We start from the raw sequence: 17,761 nt of genomic DNA on the forward strand, positions 1-17,761 counted from the left end.
TAAAGAGTTTAAAGACAGAACAAGCTGGAAACACTCAGGTCAGGCAGTGGAGAGAGAAGCAGAGTTAAGGTTTCAGGTCTGTGATCTTTCATCAGAACTCAGGAAGATCACAAAGATCAGAAAGGTCACAGTCCTGAAATGTTAACTCTGCTTCTCTCTCCACAGATGCTGCCTGACCTGCTGAGTATTTCCAGCACTTCCTGTTTTTATTTCAGTTACAGTATATATATAAATATTGGGAGAACTCCCTACTTTACTCGACATAGCGTTAAGATTTAACATCCACAAGCAGGGCTTCAGGTTCAATGTCTCATTTGAAAGATAAAACCTCTAAAATTCAGCGCACCCTTTGTACCAAAGATGTCAACTGTATTCAAATCCCACTAAGATCTGATCATGTGACTGAAGGGATTAACAATTGTGATTTTTTTTGGATGGGATGGAAGGACAGATCAGAACCAACAGTCAAGCAGCTCTTACACAGCAGCAAATCTACATGGGCATCTTGGGCAAGAAAGGACATGGTAACCTCAAAAGCTGTGGCATGAAAGCATCCCTATGTTCCATGCTATAGTGTTAACTGCACAGTTAAGTTTACAGTGGCCTTGTCATGACAAAGATAGCATTGTTTCACCTTTACAAAAGCAGCACCTGTCAGACCCCTGAAGAACCATGTTTTATGAAAAGCACAGAACAAAACTTGGTGGAGGGAGAAGAGTTGCTCATTTTAATTCCATCACCAAGCAATAAACTGCTGTTATTGCAAAATACATCTGGTCAGTTGTTGGCTAAGGTGGTGAAAAAGACTGGGCCTTTGGACCAACTTGTAATCCATCTTTATCCAGGTGTTATAAATGATACAGTATGCATTTATTATATTCTCTCTTACTTCAGTAAGCATCAGCATTTCTGCTGGGTACTGCAGTGTGTTCTGGCCACATTACATGAAGGATGTGATCGCACTAGAGGGGGTACAGAGGAGATTTACGTGATCTTGCCAGGACTGGAGAATTTTAGCTAAGAGGAAAGATTGGATAGGCTGGGGTTGTTTTCTTTGGAACACAGGAGACTGAGGGGAGATTTAATTGAGGTGTGTAAAACTAGAGTGTGTGTTTTATCCTGGGACAGACACAGTAGGAGGTAGGGTGAGGATGTGGAAGGAGATGTGGGTGGAGTGAAATAAGAAAGTGATTAAATCAATGGAAGTAGGGAGGCCATGTGAGATAGTAAGGGCAGAGAGAGTGTGGATAGGAAGCACCTATTGCTGTTAGCAGGGAGTTGAGTAACCAGGAGACAGTTATAGTAATTGGCAGAAAGATTAGAGGGAAATTGAGAGGAGAAACTTTTTCACCCAGAGGGTGGTGGGGATCTGGAACTCAGTGCCTGAAAAACTGGCAAGAGGCAGACACCCTCATCGCATTTAAAAAAATACTTGGATGTGCACTTGAAGTAACCTACAGGGCTACAGATCAAGAGCTGGAGAGTGGGATTAGGCGGGACCACTCTTATGACCAGCAGCTCTCCTCTATATTAAAACTTCTAAACAAATTATTTCCTTCTATTCAATCTTCTGGGGAAAAAAACCCTAGTCAAACAAGTTCAACATAAGAAACTTACTCAAACCTCCTGCTTTTTAAAAATCACACAAGCCATTTTAATCACTAACTTCAAAAAAAATCTGAAAAAGAACATTCCAGGCCATTAAAAGATGAAGGGGGGGGGGGGGGGGGGGGAGGAGAAGAGAAAGTAGAACAGATACTCATTCTTCTCAATTAAAAATGAAAGTCAGGGCTGTCAGTCTTGGCTCTGTTGCAACACTCTTGCCTCAGGTCAGATCACCACTGGCTTGAGCCATATGATCCAGGCTGAGACTAAGACAACAACTTGCATCTATGTATAGTGTCTTTAATGAAACAGAACATCTGAAGGCGCTTCACAGGAGCATTATAAAACAAAATTTGGCACAGAATCAGACAAGGTGATATTATGGCTGATGACCAAAAGCTTGGTCAAAGAGGTAGGTTTTAAGAAGCATCTTGAAGGAGCAAAGACAGAAACTAAGGGAAGATGCAAGTACAGTGTTAGGGCAGGATGGAACTTGAAGTTTGGCTCGATGGGCCAGTGTAAGGAAGGAAAGCAGGAGAGGCACCTGGTTGTTTTATCCTGGGACAGACACAGTAGGAGGTAGGGTGAGGATGTGGAAGGAGATGTGGGTGGAGAGTGAAATAAGAAAGTTATTGAATCAATGGAAGTAGGGAGGCCATGTGAGATGGTAAGGTCAAGGGGTGGCTATGAAGAAGAGGTGGGCAGTTTACATGGATGGAAAGATTAAAAAGGAGGATAAGAGGAGAGTGAACTCAGTGGAGAGCGAGCATGAGTTGAGATGGGAGGTTGAAATCACCAAGGACGAGAAGTCATTCACAGGAGCACAGGAAATAGGAGTATAAAGCCTGGCTCGGGTGGAAAATTAAAACCCAACCTGGGCCCCGAGTCCATTGCTTTTTTTTTAAATGCCTGACCTGACAAAACCAAACATATCGATGAAACAGAAAAAACAGTCAATTAAAACAAAAATACAAAACAGTACAGTCCAGCCCTACCTGAACCAAGTCAGAATGCTGGACACAGAATATAGACCCGAACCCAACATATGTGGTCGGGATTCCTCCTCATCTCAGTCAAAGAGTCAGAGTCATTTACGGCACAGAAGGCGGCCTTTCAGCCCATCAAGTCCATGCCAGCTTTCCAATGAGCTATCCAGTCAGTCCCACTCCCCCACTCAATCCCCATAGCTCTGCAAGTTTATTTCCTTCAAGTGGCCATCCAACTTCCTCTTGAAGTCAGTGAAGTCTCCGCTTCCACCACCCTTGTGGGTAACGAGTTCTAGACCTAAATGGCCTACCTCTTATTCGGAGACTGTGTTCCCTGGTTCTCGGCACCTCCCTCACACCCCCACCCAGCCAGGGAAACATCCTTCCTGCATCTACCCTGTCATTCCCTCCAAGTATTTTGGATATTTCAATGAGATCAACTCGCATTCTTCTAAAATCTAGACAGTATAGGCCCAATCTCCTCAATCTCTCCTCATGGCACAATCCCACCATCCCAGGGATCATTCTGGTGAACATTCGTTGCACTCCCTCTATGGCAAGCATATCCTTCTTTAGATAAGGAGACCAAAACTGTACACAGTACTCCAGCTGCACTCTCACCAAGGCCGTATACAATTGCAGCAAGACTTCTTTATTCTTGTATTCAAATACTCTTGAAATAAAGGCCAACATACTATTTGCCTTTCTAATTGCTTGTTGCAGGTTAGCTTTCAATGACTTATAAACAAGCACACCCAGATAGGTCCCTTTGGACATCAACACTTGCCAACCTCCCACCATTTAAGAAATATTTTGCATTTCTGTTTTTCCTACCAAAGTGGATAACCTCACATTTTTTCACATTATATTTCATCTGCCATGTTCTTGCCCACTCACTTCGCCTGCTTAAATCCCCTTGAAGTGTCTTTACATCCTCCTCACATTCCCAAGTTTTGTATCATCAGCTAACTTGGAAATGTTACAAGCAAAATACTGCAGATGCTGGAAATCTGAAATAAAAAGAAATGCTGAAAATACTCAGCAGGTCTGGCAGCATCTGTGCAGAGAAGCAGAATTAATGTTTCAGGTCAGAGACCCTTCTTCAGAACTCTGACGTTCTGAAGGGTGTCTGACCTGAAACGTTAACTCTGCTTCTCTCTGCACAGATGCTGCCAGACCTGCTGAGTATTTCCAGCATTTCTTCTTTTTATTTTGAAAATATTACATTTGGTCCCCACATTCAAATCATTGATATAGATTGTGAACAGCTGGGGCCCAAGCAGTAACCCTTGTAGTACCCCACTAGTTAAAGCCTGACAACCCATTTATTCTCTGTTTTCTGTCCCTTAATCTATTCTCAATCCACGCTTGTATATTACCCCCAATCTTATCTGGTATTATTTTAGGACTAGAAATTGCAATGCTGGATGATGCCAAATGGAGTCTTTCGTATCCCATTCATCAAACTTTCACAATTAAGATTTTTGGATACTGCAGACTTAAATACATAAAGTTGATTTGTGTTACTGCTCCATTTGAGATGCTGTCTCATACACAAGACTTGCTAAGAATGTATATAAATTTATTTTAAATCCAGGATCTGTAGGATAGCAAAAGGACTGTGTTCAAGAATGTGCTCTAATTTTGCTTACTACCCTCCACTGGTTCCCTCTTATCTATTCTGCCAGTTACATCCTCAAAAAACTTCAACAGGTTTGTCAAACATGATTTCTCTTTCACAAATCCATGTTGACTCTGCCCAATGCTACCATTATTTCTGAATGTCCAGTTATCACATCCTTTATCACAGATTCTCACATTTTCCCTACTACGAATGCCAGGCTAACATGTCTGTAGTTCCCCGTTTTCTCTCTCCCTCCTTTCTTAAATAGTGGGGTTACATTTTTCATGTTGGGCTTTTGGACAGAGCTGCTCATTATTCAGCTATTTAACACTCTCTCTGGACTAATGCTTTGTCCTTCATCACAACCATCAACATGCTCTTGGCCTTTATCCCATGACATCTTTGTTTTTTAATCTCTCCTACCCTAACACATCTTCCCTTTTGTTCTCTTCCCCACCACTACACCCCACTTCACTTGCTTAAAACCGAATACTTCTCTTACCTTTGCCAGTTCTGATGAAATGTCACAGACCTGAAACATTAACTCTGCTTCTCTCTGCCTGCGCTGATGAGTATTTCCAGCACTTTGTTTTTTTTTCAAATTTCCAGCATTCGCAGAATTTTTCTTTTACTTTAATGTCTCGTTAGCCATGGTTGGATCACCTTTCCTGCTGGGTTTTTGTCCCTCAATAGAACATAGATTGGTTGTAAATCATTAATTGAAAGCCATTGCCTGTCTACTGTCATAGCTTTTAATGTAGCTTCCCAATCTACCACAGCCAATTTGCCCTCATACCTTCTTAGTTTTGTTCATAGTTTCCTTTGTTCAGATTTAAGACCCCAGCTTCAGAGTGAACTACATCACTTTCAAACTTAATGTAAAATTCTATCATATTGTGGTCACTCCTTTACAACGACATTAATTAGCCTCTCATTGCATAATACTAGATCTAAAATAGCCTGTTTTCTGGTTGGTTCCTCAACATACTGTTCTAGAAAACCATCTTGCACACATTCCAAGAATTTGTCCTCCACAGCAATTAGTGCCAATTGGGTTTACCCAGTCTATACTCAGATTGAAGTCCCCATGATTACTGTATTACCCTTGTTACACACACCTCTAATTTCCTCATTTATTATGTACCCTACATTAACACTGCAGTTTGGTGACCCGTAAACAACTCCTGTCAATATTTGCTGCCCCTTGCTGTTTCTTAGCTCCATCCAAACTGATTCGACATCTTGATCTTCCAATCTAAGAGCCTATCTCAGTAATGTACTGATCTCATCTTTTATCAACAGCACTACCCTACCTCCTTTTCCTTTTTGCCTTTCCTTCCTAAATGTCAAATACCCTTGGAAATTCAGTTCCCAAACTTGGTCACCCTGCAGCCACGTCCTTAATGGAAATTAGATCAGACCAGTTTACTTTCGTCTGTGTCGTCAATTCATCTACCTTGTTGCGAATTTATCACATCTTCCCTCACCTCCACTACTTAGTTTAAAGCCTTCTCTACCACCCTAGTTATATATGACTTGCCCGAATACTGTTCCCAGCACAGTTCAGGTGAAGATTGTCCCAACAGTACAGCTCCCACTTTCCCCAGTACAGACGCCAGTGCCCCATAAATCAAAACCCTTTTTTAGTTTAGTTTAGTGTTACAGCACTGAAACAGGCCCTTCGGCCCACCGAGTCTGTGCCGACCATCAACCACCCATTTATACTAATCCTACACTAATCCCATATTCTTACCACATCCCCACCTGTCCCTATATTTCCCTACCACCTACCTATACTAGGGGTAATTTATAATGGCCAATTTACCTACCAACCTGCAAGTCTTTTTGGCTTGTGGGAGGAAACCGGAGCACCCGGAGAAAACCCACGCAGACACAGGGAGAACTTGCAAACTCCACACAGGCAGTACCCAGAATTGAACCCGGGTCGCTGGAGCTGTAAGGCTGCGGTTCTAACCACTGCGCCACTCCCACACCAATCTTTGAGCCGTGCATTTAACCCTCTTAATCTTATTTACCCTACGCCAATTTGTTCGTGGCTCAGGTAATAATCTCTGGAGGTTTTGCTTTTTAATTTAGCCCCTAGCTGCTCATACTCTCCAAGCAGAACCTCCTTCCTAGTCCTACCCATGTCGTTGGTACCTACGTGGACCATGACAACTGGTTCCTCCCCCTCCCACTGCAAGTTCCTCTCCAGCCCAGAACAGATGTCCCAAACCCTGGCAAAAGAGCCTACTGAACTACTGCTCTTGGCTGCAGAGAACTGTGCCCATCTCCCTAACCAAATTTTCCCTTACTATTCCTATTCACATTCCTATTAACTCCCCCTGCTTGAATGACTTCCGGTACCACAGTGCCATGGTCAATTCGCTCAGCCACCCTGCAGCCCCCGCTTTCATCCATACTAGCTGCTAGTCCCTTAGACCTGTTGGACAATTGCAAGGGCTGAGGTTCCTCCACTTCTACCTTCTTGATCCCCATACCTGTGTCACGCATATTCGATACAGTATTGAGGGAGTACTGTATTGTCATTAAACTGAGACCCTTTCTGCACTCAAGTGGATGTAAAAGATCCTTTGCTACTATTTGAAGAGGAGGAGCAAGGGAGTTCTCCCATTGTCCTGGTCAATATTTATCCCTCAACAAACATAACCAAATACAAAGATTAACCTGTCATTGATCAGACTGCCCTTTGTAAGACCTTGCGGCGTGGAAATTAAATGCTCTGCTGCCCTGTACTGCAGAAGTAATACACTGGCTGTGAAGTGCTTTGGGCTGTCCCGGGTACATGGAAGAAGCTATACAAATATAAGTTCTTTCTTTCCAAAATAATTTCATAATTGGGAAACAGGACAGTGTTGATTACATTTAGTTCATGAATTAGAACACAAACCTTTGATGCAAGAATGATTGAATCAGTTGCAATGCAGTTAAACATAGGAACTTGGCAATTACATTAAATCTCTTCAATATTTAGTGAGGAATTTCTACAATAATTACCATGAAATTAAAATCGACTTTGGGTCAGTGATCCATGCAGATCTGACTTAAATCAGGCTAAGACTTCAACACACAGCAGTGATAATGAACTGAATGTGGGAAGAGATAGGAAAACGCTCCTGCTCCAAATGGTAAGTCAGAGCCACAGATCTCCATGAGCAAAGCAGACTGATGTAGCTTCATTAAAACATTTTCCAATGCATGATGGCAATGTGCAACTTCACTGAGCTAAATTTTCAGCCTGACATCAGAAAGATGGCATTTTGCCAACCATCTCCAAGACATTTGTCCATTATGCCACTATCTTGTTGTAAGCCTCACCCGAGAGCATCTTCGTCTTTCAAGCATGAATTTCTCAAATGCTTTTAACAGCCTCCCCCCCCACCGCCTCAAATTTTAGAGAACTCAAAAAAATGCTAAGTCCTGACCTGCACATCTAACCATCCCTTTTCTTACACAACTCCACTGGCTCCCCACGCCTCATGAACCTACTAAAATCTGATCCTCGCTGTCAAATCTCCCTAGGCCTCACTCCATCCCCAACTGAGGAACTGTTCCTGCCTGGCTTGGTCCTTTATTCGGGCTGTACATTACTTTTGTTCCCTCCCACTTCAGTGGTCCAGTAATGTTCTTTTAGGTCAGCTCCAAATACACTTTACCTTGAGAAGCCACATCACAAAACCCATAACTATGCCAATATCAGGAAGGAAATCATGTATTCAGTCTTGTCCTCCTCCTCATTTCCTTTACTTCCTGCCTGCCTCAAGCATTTTCTTAAAATATTAAAAGGTACTTTATAAAGATAGTTACTTTAACCCCCATGATAAAGATAGCCAATTGAGATTACAAAGTGGAAAAATTATAATCCTTAAATTAAGTTGAGGGGACATATAGGCTCTGAACATATACATATATATAAAAAATACTCATGGGAGGTATACAGTAAATGGCAGAACCCTTAGGAGTATTGACAGGCGGAGAGATCTGGGCGTACAGGTCCACAGGTCACTGAAAGTGGCCACGCAGGTGGATAAGGTAGTCAAGAAGGCATACGGCATGCTTGCCTTCATCGGTCGGGGCATAGAGTATGAAAATTGGCAAGTCATGTTGCAGCTGTACAGAACCTTAGTTAGGCCACACTTAGAATATTGTGTGCAATTCTGGTTGCCACACTACCAGAAGGATGTGGAGGCTTTGGAGAGGGTACAGAGGAGGTTTACCAGGATGTTGCCTGGTCTGGAGGGCATTAGCTATGAGGAGAGGTTGGAAAAACTCAGATTGTTTTCACTGGAATGACGGAGGTGGAGGGGCGACATGATAGAGGTTTACAAAGTTATGAGCAGCATGGACAGAGTGGATGGTCAGAGGCTTTTTCCCAGGGTGGAAGAGTCAGTTACTGGGGGACATAGGTTTAAGGTGCGAGGGGCAAAGTTTAGAGGGGATGTGCGAGGCAAGTTTTTTTTTAAAAACAGAGGGTGGTGAGTGCCTGGAATATGCTGCCAGGGGAGATGGTGGAAGCAGATACGATAGCGACGTTTAAGAGACATCTTGACAAATAAATGAATAGGAAGGGAATAGAGGGATATGGGCCCCGGAAGTGCAGAAGGTGTTAGTTTAGGCAGGCATCAAGATCGGCGCAGGCTTGGAGGGCCGAATGGCCTGTTCTTGTGCTGTACTGTTCTTTGTTTTGTTCTAAATGCAAATCTGCCAACTATTTAGACAGATGTATCTAGTTCTCACCTTCCTTAAAAAAAAGGCATGATCTTTTGTGGGCTCAGAAGATGTTCACCAGTTGAGAAGTTTACATAATGGGAATAGCATTTGTTTACTAATCGCACAAGAATTGGAAATGCAAAAAGCTGACGAGGAAAAGCTTATAACAATAATTAGTAGAGGAGTGCAATAGCTTTTTCCCCCAACTGCAAGCCAAGAGTCGACAATAATGCTCTAATTGAACTTTTATATCTTGCTCACTGGCTCCCATTTGAATTCTTCTTTCCTGGATAATCCATCAGAACACCAAAGATCATGGATTTCAACTCAGACCCAAAGGCTTCATACCATGTATTCAGTAATAAAAGATTAAAAGCTTGATAACCCCAAACTAGAAGTGAAATGAAAGGATCTGAAAACTATTTCATAGCTGAGTGTTCATATGCTAATTTTGATGTCTCGAGTAGACTGCACACCATTTTTTCCTTGGCACAATATGGGAAAGGAGAGCAAGGAGAATTAGCTGAAAATCAAGAGGGGAAAGTCACTTAGCATGCATGGGAGCAGTGTCTCAACATGTCTTCTGCTCACCTCTATGCATTCATGAAAACAACACAACAAACTGCTTTATATGACAGTTTCCACTAACTCTCTACTCCAAAAGCTCTTCACAGGCTAAAAGCACAGAGCTTGCTTACAGTCTACTGGATAATGTTTGGATCTAATGTTTCGAAAGTAAATGTGCATCGTGTCCCCAGTACTTCTGTTCCTGGTGGTTTCCAATAAAATGAACAATGTCAGTTGGTTTTAATTAAAAAGCAGTTAGCTGGTACTGGTAATGCTCGAGGGAAGGAGACAATACTGGCCATTAGCTAGTACTGGGATGTTATAGGAGAGGTCAGTTCTGGTCACATATCAAAAGCCACTGGAGGTGCCACTCGGAATTATAATGTTTGGAAAGTTTGATGCACACTAGATAGAACTACAAATTTATCCCTGTAACAGCCTCTGGTAAAATTAGCATTTGAGCAGTTTTGCATTGCATCAGTTCCAATACAATTACTGGAATTGACACTACACTACAGCTGCTCACAGGCATAGGTCAAAATCCCTGTGCCCAGCCTTGCCAATGAGATCAATATTTCTACGTGCCACCTCCCACTCTTTACTTCAGATTTGTTTCAGACTCTAAGTCAAGTGCAGCACACCATGAGTGTGAGTGTGAGAGAGAATGCACGCACACGTGTAGAGACATTGCCAATATCACCACTCAATTGCATCTAAATGCTATTTACGACATTCTACATTTCTCTCACACATTCCTCAGATACTGAAGCAGTTGGTGTCTGCATGCAGCAAGATGGTGACAACATTCAGGCTTGGGCTGCTAAGTGGCAAGTAATATCTGAACCACACAAGTACCAGGCAATGGCCATTTCCAACAAGAGAATTGAACCATCTCCCTTTGACATTCAATGGCATTACGATCGTTGAATCCCCACTAACATCCTGGGAGTTACCACTGACCAGAAACTTAACTGGACTAGCCACATAAAAAACTGTGGCCACAAGTGCAGGTCAGAGACTGGGAATTCTGCTGCAAGTAACTCCCCAAAGCCTGTCAACCATCTACAAGGCACAGAATCAGGAGTATGATGGAATATTTTTCACTTGCCTGGATGAGTACAGCTCCAAAATCACTTAAGAAGCTAAACACCATCCAAGACAAAGCCTGCTTGATTGGCACCCCATCTACCACATTCACTCCTCTACCACCGGTGCACAGTGGCAGCAGTGTGTACCATCTACAAAGATCACTGCTGCAACTCACCAAGACTCCTTCAACAGCATCTTCCAAACACGCAACCTCTTCCACCTAGAAGGACAAGGGCACCAGATGGAAGAAAACTTGCAGGTTGTGCTTCCATGCAAGTCACACACCATCCGGACTTGGATGTTCTATGTTCAACGTCACTGGGCCAAAATCCTGGAACTCCCTCCCCAACAGTACTATGTGTGTATCTACACCACATGGACTGCAGCAGTTCAAGATGATGGTTCATCACCACCTTCTCAAGGGAAATTAGGGATGGGCAAGAAATATTGGTCTTGCCAATGATGCCCACATCCCACGAATGAACAAACATTGCCTCCATGATCTGTTGTGAGACAATGAAGCCAAATCACTAGCTACTAATAGCTTATCTGAAAAAGAACCTGTCTCCTTGTGTTGGAGTGTAGGAGCAAATCAAACAACTTCTGCTACAGGGCCAGAAAACCCAGGGGTAATAACTCAAGTGATTTTCAACACTTGCAAACTGCCTTCACCCTGCCATTTGCTACGATATTTCTGCAGCTACTGATCTATTTAAATATATTCTCAATTACACATTCGATGCCCTTGTCCCCTATTCTGGCCTTCAAACCCTGTACCCCCTCCCAATAAGGCAGACAATTGTTTCAGCTATTCATCTCCAGATCTGGTTGGGGCACAAAGCACCATCGGGTCCTGCTCTCCTCTGCCGAAATTGCACTCTGCATTCCAAAATGATCCTGGGAATAAAGATAACCCCCAGCTTTTCATCTCCACTACCAAACTGTGCGGGCGGCACAGTGGCGTAGTGGTTAGCACCGCACCCTCACAGCTCCAGCGACCTGGGTTCAATTCTGGGTACTGCCTGTGTGGAGTTTGCAAGTTCTCCCTGTGTCTGCGTGGGTTTCCTCCGGGTGCTCCGGTTTCCTCCCACAGCCAAAAGACTTGCAGGTTGATAGGTAAATTGGCCATTATAAATTGCCCCTAGTATAGGTAGGTGGTAGGGGAATATAGGGACAGGTGAGGATGTGGTAGGAATATGGGATTAGTGTAGGATTAGTATAAATTGGTGGTTAATGGTCGGCACAGACTCGGTGGGCCGAAGGGCCTGTTTCAGTGCTGTATCTCTAAATCAAATCAAATCAAAAACCCTTAGAAACATAGGAGCAGGATGATCTACCTCAATGCCACTTTCCCAGGCTATCCCTATATCCCTTGATGTCGTTAGATTTCTGGATACTATCAATTTCTGTCTTGAACGTGCTCATTCATTGAGTTTCCACAGCCCTCTGGGGTAGAGAATACCAAAGATTCACCACCCTCTGCGTGAAGAAATTCCTCCTCCTTCCAGCCTTAAATGGCCTGCCCCTTATTCAGAGACTCTGTCCCCTTGTTATAGACCTCACCAGCCAGGGGAAGCATTTTAACTACAACTATCCTGTCACGCCCTGTAAGAATTTTAAGTCAAAATGAGAGATGATCTCATTCTACGAAACTCTAGAAAATACAGGCCCAGTTTACTCAATCTCCCATCATAAAACAATCCAGCCATCCTAGGGATTATTCTGGTGAACCTCCACTGCACTCCCTCTATGGCAAGTATACCCTTCCTTTAGATAAGGAGACCAAAACTGTACACAACACTCCAGCTGGAGTCTCACCAAGGCTCTATACAATTGCAGCAAGACATTTTTACTCCTGTAATCAAATTCCCTTGCGATAAAGGCCAACATGCCATTTGGCTTCCCAATTGCTGGCTGCCGCTGCATGCTAGCTTTTAGCGACTCAGGAACAAGGACACCCAGGTCCTTTTGGACATCGACATTCCCAACCTCGCACCATTTAAGAAATACACGGCCTATCAAAGTGGATAACTTCACACTTATTCACATTATATTCCATCTGCCACATTCTTACCCACACACAGCCTATCCAAGTCCCTTTACGAACATAAGAATTAGGAGAAGTAGGCCCCTCGGCCCCGCTCTGCCATTCTATAAGTTCATGGCTGAACTGATTATTTCACGAGGATGATATGTTGGATGGTTCATCAAATGAGGCCATATAGATTGAGCGAAGGAACAAAAAAAGGGCAATCACACTGCTGGGAGTGTATTATAGACCCCCAGTCAGAGGGAGATAGAAAAGCAGATATGTAGACAAATCTCCGAGAACTGCAAGAATAGGGCAGTAATAGTAGGGGATTTTAAACACCCCAATATTAACTGGGATAGTTTTAGTGTGAAAGGAATTGAGGGAGCAGAATTCTTGAGCTGCATTCAAGAGAACTTTTTTTGCCAGTATGTAGCAAGTCCAACAAGAGAAGGCGCAGTTTTCGACTTAGTTTTAGGAAATGAAGATGGGCAGGTGGAAGGAGTGGCAGTGGGACAGCATTTTGGCGGTAGTGATCATAATTCAGTCAGTTTGAACATAATTATGGAAAATGACAAGAATAGAACAGGAGTTAGAGTTCTCAATTGGGGAAAGGCCAATTTTACAAAACTGAGCAGCGATTTAGTGAAAGTGGACTGGAAACAGCTACCTGAAGGTAAATCAGTGTCAGAGCAGTGGGAGGCAAAGTGGAGATTCAAGGAGTTCAGAGTAAACATGTTCCCACAAAGAAAAAGGGTGAGACGGCCAAATCTAGAGCCCCATGGATGTCAAGGAGTCTACAGGGTAAGATAAGGCAGAAAAGGAAAGCTTGTCAGACACAGAGAACTCAATACTACAGAAAGCCGATAGCAGCATTAGAAGTGGAGCGGTGAAATCAAAAAGGAAATTAGGAAAGCAAAGAAAGGGCATGAAAGAATATTGGCAAGCAAAATAAAGGTGAACCCAAAGATGTTTTATCAATACATTAAGAGTAAGTGGACAACTAAGGAGTATAGCCCATAAAAGACCAAAAAGGTAATCTATGTATAGGGGCAAGAGATGTTGGTATGGTTCTTAATGAATACTTTGCATCTGTCTTCACAAAAAAAAAAGGGGGGGGGGGGGGGGCAATGCAGATATTGTAGTTAAGGAGGAGCGTGAAGAATTGGATGTGATAAACATAGGGAGAGAGGACATAGTAATGGGATTAGCATTAGCTTGAAAGTTGATAAATTACCAGGGCCAGATGAAATGTACCCTAGGCTGTTAAAAGCAGCAAGACAGGAAATAGCAGAAGGTCTGACCATCATTTTCCAGTCCTCAATGGATACAGGTGTGCTGCCGGAGGATTGGAGAACTGCTAACGTTGTACCTCTGTTTAAAAAGGGAGTGAACGATAGACTGAATAATTACAGACCAGTCAGTCTAACCTCAGTAGTGGGCAAATTATTGCAATCTATTCTGAGAGACAGGATAAACTGTCACTTAGAAAGGCACAGATTAATCAAGGATAGTCAGCATGGATTTGTTAAGGGAAGATCTTGTTTGACCAGCTTGATCAAATGTTTTGAAGTAGTAACAAGGAAGATAGATAAGGATAGTGCAGTCGATGTGGCCTAAATAGATTTTAGCAAGGCTTTTGACAAGGTCCCACATGGCAGACTGGTTTAAAAAAAAAAAATCCATGGAATCCAGAGAAATGCTGCAAAGTGGATACAAAATTGACTCAGGGGCAGGAAACAAAGGGTAATTGTTGGGTGTTTTAGCAGCTGTTTCCAGTGGCGTTCTGCAGGGCTCAGTACTGGGTCCCCTGCTTTTTATGGTATATATCAACGATTTGGACATAAATGTCGGGGGCATGATCAAGAAGTTTGCAGATGACACAAAGATTGGCCGTGTGGTAGATAGCGAGGAGGATAGCCGTCGGCTGCAGGAAGATATTGATGGTCTGGCCAGATGGACAGAAAAGTGGCAAATGGAATTCAAGCTGGAAAGGTGTCAGGTGATGCACTTGGGCAAAGGAATACATAATGGGATAATACTGAGAAGTGTAGAGGAAGTGAGGGACCTTGGAGCGAATGTCCACAGATCCCTGAAGGTAGCAGGACAGGTCAATAAGGTGGTTAAGGCATATGGAATCCTTTCCTTTATTAGTCGAGGTATAGAATACAAGAACAGGGAGGTTATGCTGGAACTGTATAACTCATTGGTTAGGCCACAACTTGAGTAGTGTGCGCAGTTCTGGTCACCTCATTACAGAAAGGATGTAATTGCACTAGAGGATACAGAAGCCATTTACGAGGATGTTGCCAGGACTGGAAAAATGCAGCTATGAGGAAAGATTGGATAGGCTGGGGTTGTTCTCCTTGGAACAGAGAAGGCTGAGGGGAGATCTGAATGGAATGTACAAAATTTTGAGGGACCTGGATAAGGTAGTGAAGGGTCTATTCACCTTAGCAGAGTGAAGAGGGAACATAGATTTAAAGTGATTGGCAGAAAAATTAGAGGGGAAAGGAGGAAAACCTTTTTTATCCAGAGGGTGGTGGGGGTCTGGAACTCACTGCCTGAAAGGGTAGTTGAGGCAGAGACCCTCAACTCATTCAAAAGGAATCTTGATATGCACCTCAAGTGCCGTAATCTGCAGGGCTACCGACCAAATGCTGGAAGGTGGGATTAGAATAGGTGGATCTTTTGCAGCCTGCACAGACAAGATGGGCCAAGTGGTCTCTGTGCCTTAAACTTTCTATGATTCTACATTTCCAACTACCCCTGATAACCTTCCACCCCCTTATCAAGAATCTAACTACCTCTGACTTAAAAAATATTCAAAGACTCTGCTTCTACTGCCTTTTGAGGAAGAGAATTCCAAAGACTCAAGACCCTCAGAGAAAAAAATTCTCCTCATCTCGGTCCTAACTGGGCGACCCCTTGTTTCTAAACAGTGACCGCTAGTTCTAGATTCTCACAAGGGGAAACATCCTTTCCGCACCCACCCTTTCAAGACCCTTCAGAATCTTGTATGTTTGAAGCCTCTTTGCATCCTCCTCACAACTCACATTCCCACCTAGGTTTGTGTCATCAGCAAATTTGGATACATCACATATGGTCCCTCCAACCAAATCATTTATATAGATTGTGAACAGCTGTGTCCCCAGCACTGATGCTTGCGGTACCCTACTAGTAAAAGCCTGCCATCCTGAGAATGACCTGTTTATTCCTACTCGCTGTTTTCTGTCTGTTAACCACTTCTCAATCCATACCAGTATATTACCCCCAATCCCATGTGCCCTAATTTTGTTCACTCATCTCCTGCGTGGGAGCTTATCGAAAGCCTTCTGAAAATCCAAATACACCACAACCACTGGTTTCCCGCTTATCTCTTCTGCTAGTTACATCCTCAATAGGGCGGGACAGTGGCGCAGTGGTTAGCACCGCAACCTCACAGCTCCAGCGACCCGGGTTCAATTCTGGGTACTGCCTGTGTGGAGTTTGCAGGTTCTCCCTGTGTCTGCGTGGGTTTCCTCCGGGTGCTCCGGTTTCCTCCCACATGCCAAAGATTTGCTGGTTGATAGGTTAATTGGCCATTATAAATTGCCCCTAGTGTAGGTAGGTGGAAGGGAAATATAAAGAACAAAAAGAACAGTACAGCACAGGAACAGGCCATTCGGCCCTCCAAGCCTGCGCTGATCTTGATATAGGGGCAGGTGGGGATGTGGTAGGAATATGGAATTAGTGTAGGAATAGTATAATATGGGTGGTTGATGGTCGGCACAGACTCGGTGGGCCGAAGGGCCTGTTTCAGTGCTGTATCTCTAAAAAAGAAAATCTCCAACAGGTTTGTCAAACATGATTTCCCTTTCATAAACCCATGCTCACTCTGCTCAATCATATTTTCTAAGTGTCTGGTTATAACATCCTTTATAATAGTTTCTAACATTATTCCCTACTACCAACGTCAAACGACGTCTGTAGTTCCCCATTTTCTCGCTCACTCCTCCCTTCTCAAATAGTGTGGGTGCATTTGCTTCTTTCTAGTCTGCAGGAATCTTTCCAGAAACTATAGAATTTTGAAAGATAACCACCAATGCATCCACTATCTCTGTAGCCACCTCCTTCAACACTCTGGGACATAGCTCATCAGGTCCAGGGGATTTATCAATCTTCAGTCTAAAATAGCTCTATCCCTAGTTGGTTCTTCAACGTACTGCTCCAGAAACCCATCTCGTATACACTCTAGGAATTGGTCCTCCACAGCATTAGCGCTGTTTAGGTTTACCCAGTCTATATGTAAATTGAACTCGCCCATTACTACTGTATTACCCATATTACATGCGACTCTAATTTCCCCGATTTATACCGTGCCCAACATTACCACTACAGTTTGGTGACCTATAAACAAGTCCTACCAATGTTTGTTGCCCCTTGCTGTTTCTTAGCTCTACCCAAACTGATAATACATCTTGATCCTTTGATGCATGTCCCTCTTTCACTAATGTACTGATCTCATCCTTTTCCTTTTTGCCTATCCTTCCTAAATGACAAATATCCTAGAATATTCAGTTCCCAGTCTTGGTCACCCTGTAACCACATCTCTGCAATGGCAATTAAATCCTACCCATTTACCTCTGTCTTCAAATCACCTAGCTTGTTGTGAATACTGTGTGCAGATATAGAGTGCCCTTAACTTTGCCTTTTTAACATTATTCTGTATCCTGGTCGTACTGATGCTTGCCTACCTTTAGTCTAATTTCGCTTTCTACTTCCCGTTACCAGTTTTGTTCCCCTCCAATTTGAGCTCCATCGCTGATTACCATCCCCCCCGCCAATCTAGTTTAAACCTTCCCCAACAGCACTAGCAAATCTCCCTGTGAGATGTTAGTCCCGGCCCTATGGTGCAACCCATCCATCTTGTACAGGTCCTACCTGCCCCAGAACAGGTCGCAATGCTTCAGAAATTTATGACCTCCTTCCTACACAAATTCTCCAGCCACGTGTTGAATCGCTCAATCCTCCTATTCCTATGCTCGCTCTCATGTGGCACTGGGAGTAATCCTGAGACTACTGCTTTTTGATCTCCTTCCTACCTTGCTAAAATCTGCTTTCAGGACCTCCTACCTTGCCTCCTCTTCT

General features: G+C 43.3%; 1 protein-coding gene across 4 annotated transcripts in view; it reads right to left on the minus strand.

Annotated features, from left to right (window-relative positions):
• ezrb (ezrin b) overlaps nucleotides 1–17,761 on the minus strand; it is a 142,182-nt gene that overhangs the window by 101,857 nt on the left and 22,564 nt on the right. Inside the window, exon 1 of one of the 4 annotated variants that reach the window (XM_068044763.1) lies at nucleotides 4,718–4,771. The exons of the other annotated variants lie outside the window; for them this stretch is intronic. Within the exon in view, the coding sequence (XP_067900864.1) occupies nucleotides 4,718–4,756 (39 nt within the window). The 5' untranslated portion in view covers nucleotides 4,757–4,771. Of the gene's footprint in view, nucleotides 1–4,717; nucleotides 4,772–17,761 lie in introns of those variants that run through there. 4 annotated transcript variants of the gene reach the window in all.

Source organism: Heterodontus francisci, chromosome 13 (genome assembly GCF_036365525.1).
Source record: "Heterodontus francisci isolate sHetFra1 chromosome 13, sHetFra1.hap1, whole genome shotgun sequence".
Lineage (NCBI taxonomy): Eukaryota > Metazoa > Chordata > Chondrichthyes > Heterodontiformes > Heterodontidae > Heterodontus > Heterodontus francisci.